The sequence below is a fragment of the Argiope bruennichi genome, chromosome 10 (assembly GCF_947563725.1).
Source record: "Argiope bruennichi chromosome 10, qqArgBrue1.1, whole genome shotgun sequence".
Lineage (NCBI taxonomy): Eukaryota > Metazoa > Arthropoda > Arachnida > Araneae > Araneidae > Argiope > Argiope bruennichi.
In genome coordinates this window covers 123,651,605-123,664,402 of record NC_079160.1, presented here as the reverse complement: position 1 = coordinate 123,664,402, position 12,798 = coordinate 123,651,605, and the positions used below count along the sequence as shown (strand labels likewise).

Sequence of the window (12,798 nt, the reverse complement as noted above, 5' to 3'; positions counted from 1 at the left end):
GTAAGGAATAGCAATACATAGAAGTGGAATAATCTTAAATAGCCAAATACATAAGAGAAGAGAAAACAAACACAAACTGGAAAACCGGAAACTAAACATTAAAAGAATATATTTTTATTGTAAATACAAATAAATATTGTTTTCGATTATTTTGTTTGGTTGTCTTCACACAGGATGGCTGAAAGTATCCAATTTTGTGGAATTCATTGTTACAGATTGCATGTCATATAAGAGGTTGAAATCTTTTAGCATCATTATTTACTGTTATAGATATTTATATATTTTATGATCTGTAGGATCCGGACCAGGAGGCGCCGGAGGTTATGGACCAGGTGGGGCCGGAGGTTTTGGACCAGGTGGAGCCGGAGGTTTTGGACCAGGTGGAGCCGGAGGTTATGGACCTGGAGGAGTCGGACCAGGTGGTGCAGGACCGGGCGGTGCAGGAGGCGAGGGTCCCGTAACAGTGGAAGTGGACGTAACAGTAGGTCCTGAAGGAGCAGGCGGAGGTCCCGGCGGCGTTGGACCCGGAGGATTTGGACCTGGTGCAGGAGGAGCACCTGGAGCGCCAGGAGGTCCCGGTGGTCCAGGAGGTCCCGGTGGACCAGGAGGTCCAGGCGGACCAGGAGGTAGAGTGATTTTAAATATTATTCGTATATGTTTAAAGTATTTGGGGACATAATCTTCAAGATATCCTATTTTAATTTTTTCCGCGTTGTATTTTCAACATTCTAATCCTATAATTTGATAATATCTTCATTTCTTTGCAATTGCCACATCGTGCTTGAAGATTTGAATTTTTTTAATGCAATATTTGTCGAAGCCAAATAATAAATTGTTGAAAATAATTTCGGGTGCATTGATTTTACTCTGAATATTCATTGAAAGGTATTGGATCGAAAAAACATTATTTATAGTGCTGATATTTGAAATTTCAAGGAAAAGAAGAATCTTTACTAACAGAAACGAAATAAGAGGAAATAAAATGTATTTCCTAAGAAAATTTTACATCTTTAATATTCTCAAGATAGTTGTTTGTATTGGCTGATACTTTATACGGGAGATTTATATTTCCCTTTTTTATATACGTTCCATCCTTGCCCAAGTTGATATAGGAGTAGTTCTGTCGTAAGGAATAGCTACACATTGAAGAGGAATAAACTGAAATCGCCAAATACATAAGAGAAGAGAAAACGAACACTAACTGGAAAATCGGAAACTAAACATTAAAAGAATATATTTTTATTGGAAATACAAATAAATATTTTTTTCGACTATTTTGCTTGGTTGTCTTCACACAGGATGTCTGAAAGTATCCAATTTTGTGGAATTCATTGTTACAGATTGCATGTCCTATAAGAAATGAAATCTTTTAGTATCATTATTTACTGTTATAGATATTTATATATTTTATGATCTGTAGGATCCGGACCAGGAGGCGCCGGAGGTTATGGACCAGGTGGAGCCGGAGGTTTTGGACCAGGTGGAGCCGGAGGTTTTGGCCCAGGTGGAGCCGGAGGTTATGGACCAGGAGGAGTCGGACCAGGTGGAGCCGGAGGTTTTGGACCAGGTGGAGCCGGAGGTTATGGACCAGGAGGAGTCGGACCAGGTGGAGCCGGAGGTTTTGGACCAGGTGGAGCCGGACGTTATGGACCAGGAGGAGTCAGACCAGGTGGAGCCGGAGGTTATGGACCTGGAGGAGTCGGACCAGGTGGTGCAGGACCAGGCGGTGCAGGAGGTGAGGGTCCCGTAACAGTGGATGTCGACGTAACTGTTGGAGGTGCACCAGGAGGAGGCCCTGGAGGCGTTGGACCAGGTGGGGCTGGATTTGGTCCTGGAGGTGGAGCTGGATTTGGTCCGGGAGGAGCACCTGGAGCGCCAGGAGGTCCCGGTGGTCCAGGAGGTCCCGGTGGACCAGGAGGTCCAGGCGGACCAGGAGGTAGAGTGATTTTAAATATTATTCGTATATGTTTAAAGTATTTGGGAACATAATCTTCAAAATATCTTATTTTAATATTTTCCGCTCAGTATTTTCATCATTCTAATCCTATAATTTGATAATATCTTCATTTCTTTGCAATTGCCACATCGTGCTTGAAGATTTGAATTATTTTAATGCAATATTCGTCGAAGCCAAATAATAAATTGTTGAAAATTATTTCGGGTGCATTGATTTTACTCTGAATATTCACTGAAAGGTATTGGATCGAACAAACATTATTTAAAATGCTGATATTTGAAATTTCAAGGAAAAAAAGAATCTTTACTAACAGAAACGAAAAAAGAGGAAATAAAATGTATTTCTTAAGAAAATTTTACATCTTTAATATTCTCAAGATAGTTGATTGTATTGACTAATACTTTATACGGGAGATTTATATTTCCCTTTTTTATAAACGTTCCATCTTTGCCCAAGTTGATATAGCAGTCGTTCGGTCGTAAGGAATAGCAATACATAGAAGTGGAATAATCTTAAATAGCCAAATACATAAGAGAAGAGAAAAGAAACACAAACTGGAAAACCGGAAACTAAACATTAAAAGAATATATTTTTATTGTAAATACAAATAAATATTGTTTTCGATTATTTTGTTTGGTTGTCTTCACACAGGAGGGCTGAAAGTATCCAATTTTGTGGAATTCATTGTTACAGATTGCATGTCATATAAGAGGTTGAAATCTTTTAGCATCATTATTTACTGTTATAGATATTTATATATTTTATGATCTGTAGGATCCGGACCAGGAGGCGCCAGAGGTTATGGACCAGGTGGAGCCGGAGGTTTTGGACCAGGTGGAGCCGGAGGTTATGGACCTGGAGGAGTCGGACCAGGTGGTGCAGGACCGGGCGGTGCAGGAGGCGAGGGTCCCGTAACAGTGGAAGTGGACGTAACAGTAGGTCCTGAAGGAGCAGGCGGAGGTCCCGGCGGCGTTGGACCCGGAGGATTTGGACCTGGTGCAGGAGGAGCACCTGGAGCGCCAGAAGGTCCCGGTGGTCCAGGAGGTCCCGGTGGACCAGGAGGTCCAGGTGGACCAGGAGGTAGAGTGATTTTAAATATTATTCGTATATGTTTAAAGTATTTGGGAACATAATCTTCAAGATATCCTATTTTAATTTTTTCCGCGTAGTATTTTCAACATTGTAATCCTATAATATGATAATATCTTCATTTCTTTGCAATTGCCACATCGTGCTTGAAGATTTGAATTTTTTTAATGCAATATTCGTCGAAGCCAAATAATAAATTGTTGAAAATAATTTCGGGTGCATTGATTTTACTCTGAATATTCATTGAAAGGTATTGGATCGAACAAACATTATTTATAATGCTGATATTTGAAATTTCAAGGAAAAGAAGAATCTTTACTAACAGAAACGAAAAAAGAGGAAATAAAATGTATTTCCTAAGAAAATTTTACATCTTTAATATTCTCAAGATAGTTGTTTGTATTGGCTGATACTTTATACGGGAGATTTATATTTCCCTTTTTTATATACGTTCCATCCTTGCCCAAGTTGATATAGGAGTAGTTCTGTCGTAAGGAAAAGCTACACATTGAAGAGGAATAAACTGAAATCGCCAAATACATAAGAGAAGAGAAAACGAACACTAACTGGAAAATCGGAAACTAAACATTAAAAGAATATATTTTTATTGGAAATACAAATAAATATTTTTTTCGACTATTTTGCTTGGTTGTCTTCACACAGGATGTCTGAAAGTATCCAATTTTGTGGAATTAATTGTTACAGATTGCATGTCCTATAAGAAATGAAATCTTTTAGTATCATTATTTACTGTTATAGATATTTATATATTTTATGATCTGTAGGATCCGGACTAGGAGGCGCCGGAGGTTATGGACCAGGTGGTGCCGGAGGTTTTGGACCAGGTGGAGCCGGAGGTTTTGGACCAGGTGGAGCCGGAGGTTATGGACCAGGAGGAGTCGGACCAGGTGGAGCCGGAGGTTTTGGACCAGGTGGAGCCGGAGGTTATGGACCAGGAGGAGTCGGACCAGGTGGAGCCGGAGGTTTTGGACCAGGTGGAGCCGGACGTTATGGACCAGGAGGAGTCAGACCAGGTGGAGCCGGAGGTTATGGACCTGGAGGAGTCGGACCAGGTGGTGCAGGACCAGGCGGTGCAGGAGGTGAGGGTCCCGTAACAGTGGATGTCGACGTAACTGTTGGAGGTGCACCAGGAGGAGGCCCTGGAGGCGTTGGACCAGGTGGGGCTGGATTTGGCCCTGGAGGTGGAGCTGGATTTGGCCCTGGAGGTGGAGCTGGATTTGGTCCGGGAGGAGCACCTGGAGCGCCAGGAGGTCCCGGTGGTCCAGGAGGTCCCGGTGGACCAGGAGGTCCAGGCGGACCAGGAGGTAGAGTGATTTTAAATATTATTCGTATATGTTTAAAGTATTTGGGAACATAATCTTCAAAATATCTTATTTTAATTTTTTCCGCTCAGTATTTTCATCATTCTAATCCTATAATTTGATAATATCTTCATTTCTTTGCAATTGCCACATCGTGCTTGAAGATTTGAATTATTTTAATGCAATATTCGTCGAAGCCAAATAATAAATTGTTGAAAATTATTTCGGGTGCATTGATTTTACTCTGAATATTCACTGAAAGGTATTGGATCGAACAAACATTATTTAAAATGCTGATATTTGAAATTTCAAGGAAAAAAAGAATCTTTACTAACAGAAACGAAAAAAGAGGAAATAAAATGTATTTCTTAAGAAAATTTTACATCTTTAATATTCTCAAGATAGTTGATTGTATTGACTAATACTTTATACGGGAGATTTATATTTCCCTTTTTTATAAACGTTCCATCTTTGCCCAAGTTGATATAGCAGTCGTTCGGTCGTAAGGAATAGCAATACATAGAAGTGGAATAATCTTAAATAGCCAAATACATAAGAGAAGAGAAAAGAAACACAAACTGGAAAACCGGAAACTAAACATTAAAAGAATATATTTTTATTGTAAATACAAATAAATATTGTTTTCGATTATTTTGTTTGGTTGTCTTCACACAGGAGGGCTGAAAGTATCCAATTTTGTGGAATTCATTGTTACAGATTGCATGTCATATAAGAGGTTGAAATCTTTTAGCATCATTATTTACTGTTATAGATATTTATATATTTTATGATCTGTAGGATCCGGACCAGGAGGCGCCAGAGGTTATGGACCAGGTGGAGCCGGAGGTTTTGGACCAGGTGGAGCCGGAGGTTATGGACCTGGAGGAGTCGGACCAGGTGGTGCAGGACCGGGCGGTGCAGGAGGCGAGGGTCCCGTAACAGTGGAAGTGGACGTAACAGTAGGTCCTGAAGGAGCAGGCGGAGGTCCCGGCGGCGTTGGACCCGGAGGATTTGGACCTGGTGCAGGAGGAGCACCTGGAGCGCCAGAAGGTCCCGGTGGTCCAGGAGGTCCCGGTGGACCAGGAGGTCCAGGTGGACCAGGAGGTAGAGTGATTTTAAATATTATTCGTATATGTTTAAAGTATTTGGGAACATAATCTTCAAGATATCCTATTTTAATTTTTTCCGCGTAGTATTTTCAACATTGTAATCCTATAATATGATAATATCTTCATTTCTTTGCAATTGCCACATCGTGCTTGAAGATTTGAATTTTTTTAATGCAATATTCGTCGAAGCCAAATAATAAATTGTTGAAAATAATTTCGGGTGCATTGATTTTACTCTGAATATTCATTGAAAGGTATTGGATCGAACAAACATTATTTATAATGCTGATATTTGAAATTTCAAGGAAAAGAAGAATCTTTACTAACAGAAACGAAAAAAGAGGAAATAAAATGTATTTCCTAAGAAAATTTTACATCTTTAATATTCTCAAGATAGTTGTTTGTATTGGCTGATACTTTATACGGGAGATTTATATTTCCCTTTTTTATATACGTTCCATCCTTGCCCAAGTTGATATAGGAGTAGTTCTGTCGTAAGGAAAAGCTACACATTGAAGAGGAATAAACTGAAATCGCCAAATACATAAGAGAAGAGAAAACGAACACTAACTGGAAAATCGGAAACTAAACATTAAAAGAATATATTTTTATTGGAAATACAAATAAATATTTTTTTCGACTATTTTGCTTGGTTGTCTTCACACAGGATGTCTGAAAGTATCCAATTTTGTGGAATTAATTGTTACAGATTGCATGTCCTATAAGAAATGAAATCTTTTAGTATCATTATTTACTGTTATAGATATTTATATATTTTATGATCTGTAGGATCCGGACCAGGAGGCGCCGGAGGTTATGGACCAGGTGGTGCCGGAGGTTTTGGACCAGGTGGAGCCGGAGGTTTTGGACCAGGTGGAGCCGGAGGTTATGGACCAGGAGGAGTCGGACCAGGTGGAGCCGGAGGTTTTGGACCAGGTGGAGCCGGAGGTTATGGACCAGGAGGAGTCGGACCAGGTGGAGCCGGAGGTTTTGGACCAGGTGGAGCCGGACGTTATGGACCAGGAGGAGTCAGACCAGGTGGAGCCGGAGGTTATGGACCTGGAGGAGTCGGACCAGGTGGTGCAGGACCAGGCGGTGCAGGAGGTGAGGGTCCCGTAACAGTGGATGTCGACGTAACTGTTGGAGGTGCACCAGGAGGAGGCCCTGGAGGCGTTGGACCAGGTGGGGCTGGATTTGGCCCTGGAGGTGGAGCTGGATTTGGCCCTGGAGGTGGAGCTGGATTTGGTCCGGGAGGAGCACCTGGAGCGCCAGGAGGTCCCGGTGGTCCAGGAGGTCCCGGTGGACCAGGAGGTCCAGGCGGACCAGGAGGTAGAGTGATTTTAAATATTATTCGTATATGTTTAAAGTATTTGGGAACATAATCTTCAAAATATCTTATTTTAATTTTTTCCGCTCAGTATTTTCATCATTCTAATCCTATAATTTGATAATATCTTCATTTCTTTGCAATTGCCACATCGTGCTTGAAGATTTGAATTATTTTAATGCAATATTCGTCGAAGCCAAATAATAAATTGTTGAAAATAATTTCGGGTGCATTGATTTTAATCTGAATATTCACTGAAAGGTATTGGATCGAACAAACATTATTTAAAATGCTGATATTTGAAATTTCAAGGAAAAAAAGAATCTTTACTAACAGAAACGAAAAAAGAGGAAATAAAATGTATTTCTTAAGAAAATTTTACATCTTTAATATTCTCAAGATAGTTGATTGTATTGACTAATACTTTATACGGGAGATTTATATTTCCCTTTTTTATAAACGTTCCATCTTTGCCCAAGTTGATATAGCAGTCGTTCGGTCGTAAGGAATAGCAATACATAGAAGTTGAATAATCTTAAATAGCCAAATACATAAGAGAAGAGAAAAGAAACACAAACTGGAAAACCGGAAACTAAACATTAAAAGAATATATTTTTATTGTAAATACAAATAAATATTGTTTTCGATTATTTTGTTTGGTTGTCTTCACACAGAAGGGCTGAAAGTATCCAATTTTGTGGAATTCATTGTTACAGATTGCATGTCATATAAGAGGTTGAAATCTTTTAGCATCATTATTTACTGTTATAGATATTTATATATTTTATGATCTGTAGGATCCGGACCAGGAGGCGCCGGAGGTTATGGACCAGGTGGGGCCGGAGGTTTTGGACCAGGTGGAGCCGGAGGTTTTGGACCAGGTGGAGCCGGAGGTTATGGACCTGGAGGAGTCGGACCAGGTGGTGCAGGACCGGGCGGTGCAGGAGGCGAGGGTCCCGTAACAGTGGAAGTGGACGTAACAGTAGGTCCTGAAGGAGCAGGCGGAGGTCCCGGCGGCGTTGGACCCGGAGGATTTGGACCTGGTGCAGGAGGAGCACCTGGAGCGCCAGGAGGTCCAGGCGGACCAGGAGGTAGAGTGATTTTAAATATTATTCGTATATGTTTAAAGTATTTGGGGACATAATCTTCAAGATATCCTATTTTAATTTTTTCCGCGTTGTATTTTCAACATTCTAATCCTATAATTTGATAATATCTTCATTTCTTTGCAATTGCCACATCGTGCTTGAAGATTTGAATTTTTTTAATGCAATATTTGTCGAAGCCAAATAATAAATTGTTGAAAATAATTTCGGGTGCATTGATTTTACTCTGAATATTCATTGAAAGGTATTGGATCGAAAAAACATTATTTATAGTGCTGATATTTGAAATTTCAAGGAAAAGAAGAATCTTTACTAACAGAAACGAAATAAGAGGAAATAAAATGTATTTCCTAAGAAAATTTTACATCTTTAATATTCTCAAGATAGTTGTTTGTATTGGCTGATACTTTATACGGGAGATTTATATTTCCCTTTTTTATATACGTTCCATCCTTGCCCAAGTTGATATAGGAGTAGTTCTGTCGTAAGGAATAGCTACACATTGAAGAGGAATAAACTGAAATCGCCAAATACATAAGAGAAGAGAAAACGAACACTAACTGGAAAATCGGAAACTAAACATTAAAAGAATATATTTTTATTGGAAATACAAATAAATATTTTTTTCGACTATTTTGCTTGGTTGTCTTCACACAGGATGTCTGAAAGTATCCAATTTTGTGGAATTCATTGTTACAGATTGCATGTCCTATAAGAAATGAAATCTTTTAGTATCATTATTTACTGTTATAGATATTTATATATTTTATGATCTGTAGGATCCGGACCAGGAGGCGCCGGAGGTTATGGACCAGGTGGAGCCGGAGGTTTTGGACCAGGTGGAGCCGGAGGTTTTGGCCCAGGTGGAGCCGGAGGTTATGGACCAGGAGGAGTCGGACCAGGTGGAGCCGGAGGTTTTGGACCAGGTGGAGCCGGAGGTTTTGGACCAGGAGGAGTCGGACCAGGTGGAGCCGGAGGTTTTGGACCAGGTGGAGCCGGACGTTATGGACCAGGAGGAGTCAGACCAGGTGGAGCCGGAGGTTATGGACCTGGAGGAGTCGGACCAGGTGGTGCAGGACCAGGCGGTGCAGGAGGTGAGGGTCCCGTAACAGTGGATGTCGACGTAACTGTTGGAGGTGCACCAGGAGGAGGCCCTGGAGGCGTTGGACCAGGTGGGGCTGGATTTGGCCCTGGAGGTGGAGCTGGATTTGGCCCTGGAGGTGGAGCTGGATTTGGTCCGGGAGGAGCACCTGGAGTGCCAGGAGGTCCCGGTGGTCCAGGAGGTCCCGGTGGACCAGGAGGTCCAGGCGGACCAGGAGGTAGAGTGATTTTAAATATTATTCGTATATGTTTAAAGTATTTGGGAACATAATCTTCAAAATATCTTATTTTAATTTTTTCCGCTCAGTATTTTCATCATTCTAATCCTATAATTTGATAATATCTTCATTTCTTTGCAATTGCCACATCGTGCTTGAAGATTTGAATTTTTTTAATGCAATATTTGTCGAAGCCAAATAATAAATTGTTGAAAATAATTTCGGGTGCATTGATTTTACTCTGAATATTCATTGAAAGGTATTGGATCGAAAAAACATTATTTATAGTGCTGATATTTGAAATTTCAAGGAAAAGAAGAATCTTTACTAACAGAAACGAAATAAGAGGAAATAAAATGTATTTCCTAAGAAAATTTTACATCTTTAATATTCTCAAGATAGTTGTTTGTATTGGCTGATACTTTATACGGGAGATTTATATTTCCCTTTTTTATATACGTTCCATCCTTGCCCAAGTTGATATAGGAGTAGTTCTGTCGTAAGGAATAGCTACACATTGAAGAGGAATAAACTGAAATCGCCAAATACATAAGAGAAGAGAAAACGAACACTAACTGGAAAATCGGAAACTAAACATTAAAAGAATATATTTTTATTGGAAATACAAATAAATATTTTTTTCGACTATTTTGCTTGGTTGTCTTCACACAGGATGTCTGAAAGTATCCAATTTTGTGGAATTCATTGTTACAGATTGCATGTCCTATAAGAAATGAAATCTTTTAGTATCATTATTTACTGTTATAGATATTTATATATTTTATGATCTGTAGGATCCGGACCAGGAGGCGCCGGAGGTTATGGACCAGGTGGAGCCGGAGGTTTTGGACCAGGTGGAGCCGGAGGTTTTGGCCCAGGTGGAGCCGGAGGTTATGGACCAGGAGGAGTCGGACCAGGTGGAGCCGGAGGTTTTGGACCAGGTGGAGCCGGAGGTTTTGGACCAGGAGGAGTCGGACCAGGTGGAGCCGGAGGTTTTGGACCAGGTGGAGCCGGACGTTATGGACCAGGAGGAGTCAGACCAGGTGGAGCCGGAGGTTATGGACCTGGAGGAGTCGGACCAGGTGGTGCAGGACCAGGCGGTGCAGGAGGTGAGGGTCCCGTAACAGTGGATGTCGACGTAACTGTTGGAGGTGCACCAGGAGGAGGCCCTGGAGGCGTTGGACCAGGTGGGGCTGGATTTGGCCCTGGAGGTGGAGCTGGATTTGGCCCTGGAGGTGGAGCTGGATTTGGTCCGGGAGGAGCACCTGGAGTGCCAGGAGGTCCCGGTGGTCCAGGAGGTCCCGGTGGACCAGGAGGTCCAGGCGGACCAGGAGGTAGAGTGATTTTAAATATTATTCGTATATGTTTAAAGTATTTGGGAACATAATCTTCAAAATATCTTATTTTAATTTTTTCCGCTCAGTATTTTCATCATTCTAATCCTATAATTTGATAATATCTTCATTTCTTTGCAATTGCCACATCGTGCTTGAAGATTTGAATTATTTTAATGCAATATTCGTCGAAGCCAAATAATAAATTGTTGAAAATAATTTCGGGTGCATTGATTTTAATCTGAATATTCACTGAAAGGTATTGGATCGAACAAACATTATTTAAAATGCTGATATTTGAAATTTCAAGGAAAAAAAGAATCTTTACTAACAGAAACGAAAAAAGAGGAAATAAAATGTATTTCTTAAGAAAATTTTACATCTTTAATATTCTCAAGATAGTTGATTGTATTGACTAATACTTTATACGGGAGATTTATATTTCCCTTTTTTATAAACGTTCCATCTTTGCCCAAGTTGATATAGCAGTCGTTCGGTCGTAAGGAATAGCAATACATAGAAGTTGAATAATCTTAAATAGCCAAATACATAAGAGAAGAGAAAAGAAACACAAACTGGAAAACCGGAAACTAAACATTAAAAGAATATATTTTTATTGTAAATACAAATAAATATTGTTTTCGATTATTTTGTTTGGTTGTCTTCACACAGGATGGCTGAAAGTATCCAATTTTGTGGAATTCATTGTTACAGATTGCATGTCATATAAGAGGTTGAAATCTTTTAGCATCATTATTTACTGTTATAGATATTTATATATTTTATGATCTGTAGGATCCGGACCAGGAGGCGCCGGAGGTTATGGACCAGGTGGAGCCGGAGGTTTTGGACCAGGTGGAGCCGGAGGTTTTGGACCAGGTGGAGCCGGAGGTTATGGACCTGGAGGAGTCGGACCAGGTGGTGCAGGACCGGGCGGTGCAGGAGGCGAGGGTCCCGTAACAGTGGAAGTGGACGTAACAGTAGGCCCTGAAGGAGCAGGCGGAGGTCCCGGCGGCGTTGGACCCGGAGGATTTGGACCTGGTGCAGGAGGAGCACCTGGAGCGCCAGGAGGTCCCGGTGGTCCAGGAGGTCCCGGTGGACCAGGAGGTCCAGGCGGACCAGGAGGTAGAGTGATTTTAAATATTATTCGTATATGTTTAAAGTATTTGGGAACATAATCTTCAAGATATCCTATTTTAATTTTTTCCGCGTAGTATTTTCAACATTATAATCCTATAATATGATAATATCTTCATTTCTTTGCAATTGCCACATCGTGCTTGAAGATTTGAATTTTTTTAATGCAATATTCGTCGAAGCCAAATAATAAATTGTTGAAAATAATTTCGGGTGCATTGATTTTACTCTGAATATTCATTGAAAGGTATTGGATCGAACAAACATTACTTATAATGCTGATATTTGAAATTTCAAGGAAAAGAAGAATCTTTACTAACAGAAACGAAAAAAAGGAAATAAAATGTATTTCCTAAGAAAATTTTACATCTTTAATATTCTCAAGATAGTTGTTTGTATTGGCTGATACTTTATACGGGAGATTTATATTTCCCTTTTTTTATATACGTTCCATCCTTGCCCAAGTTGATATAGGAGTAGTTCTGTCGTAAGGAAAAGCTACACATTGAAGAGGAATAAACTGAAATCGCCAAATACATAAGAGAAGAGAAAACGAACACTAACTGGAAAATCGGAAACTAAACATTAAAAGAATATATTTTTATTGGAAATACAAATAAATATTTTTTTCGACTATTTTGCTTGGTTGTCTTCACACAGGATGTCTGAAAGTATCCTATTTTGTGGAATTTATTGTTACAGATTGCATGTCCTATAAGAAATGAAATCTTTTAGTATCATTATTTACTGTTATAGATATTTATATATTTTATGATCTGTAGGATCCGGACCAGGAGGCGCCGGAGGTTATGGACCAGGTGGAGCCGGAGGTTTTGGACCAGGTGGAGCCGGACGTTTTGGACCAGGTGGAGCCGGAGGTTATGGACCAGGAGGAGTCGGACCAGGTGGAGCCGGAGGTTTTGGACCAGGTGGAGCCGGAGGTTATGGACCAGGAGGAGTCGGACCAGGTGGAGCCGGAGGTTTTGGACCAGGTGGAGCCGGACGTTATGGACCAGGAGGAGTCAGACCAGGTGGAGCCGGAGGTTATGGACCTGGAGGAGTCGGACCAGGTGGTGCAGGACCAGGCGGTGCAGGAGG

At 40.8% G+C, this 12,798-nt stretch overlaps 1 protein-coding gene across 1 annotated transcript in view; it reads left to right on the top strand.

The window, feature by feature from the left end:
- The window catches only part of LOC129987768 (fibroin heavy chain-like), a 60,309-nt gene that overhangs the window by 23,435 nt on the left and 24,076 nt on the right, over positions 1-12,798 (top strand). Inside the window, exons 29-45 of the mRNA XM_056095706.1 lie at positions 297-332; positions 381-626; positions 1,421-1,468; positions 1,670-1,936; positions 2,732-3,037; positions 3,832-4,371; positions 5,227-5,472; positions 6,267-6,338; positions 6,516-6,806; positions 7,602-7,637; positions 7,686-7,895; positions 8,690-8,737; positions 8,939-9,229; positions 10,024-10,209; positions 10,336-10,440; positions 11,614-11,658; positions 12,573-12,668. Coding sequence (XP_055951681.1) covers positions 297-332; positions 381-626; positions 1,421-1,468; positions 1,670-1,936; positions 2,732-3,037; positions 3,832-4,371; positions 5,227-5,472; positions 6,267-6,338; positions 6,516-6,806; positions 7,602-7,637; positions 7,686-7,895; positions 8,690-8,737; positions 8,939-9,229; positions 10,024-10,209; positions 10,336-10,440; positions 11,614-11,658; positions 12,573-12,668 — 3,069 coding nt within the window. The remainder of the gene's footprint in view (positions 1-296; positions 333-380; positions 627-1,420; positions 1,469-1,669; positions 1,937-2,731; positions 3,038-3,831; positions 4,372-5,226; positions 5,473-6,266; positions 6,339-6,515; positions 6,807-7,601; positions 7,638-7,685; positions 7,896-8,689; positions 8,738-8,938; positions 9,230-10,023; positions 10,210-10,335; positions 10,441-11,613; positions 11,659-12,572; positions 12,669-12,798) is intronic.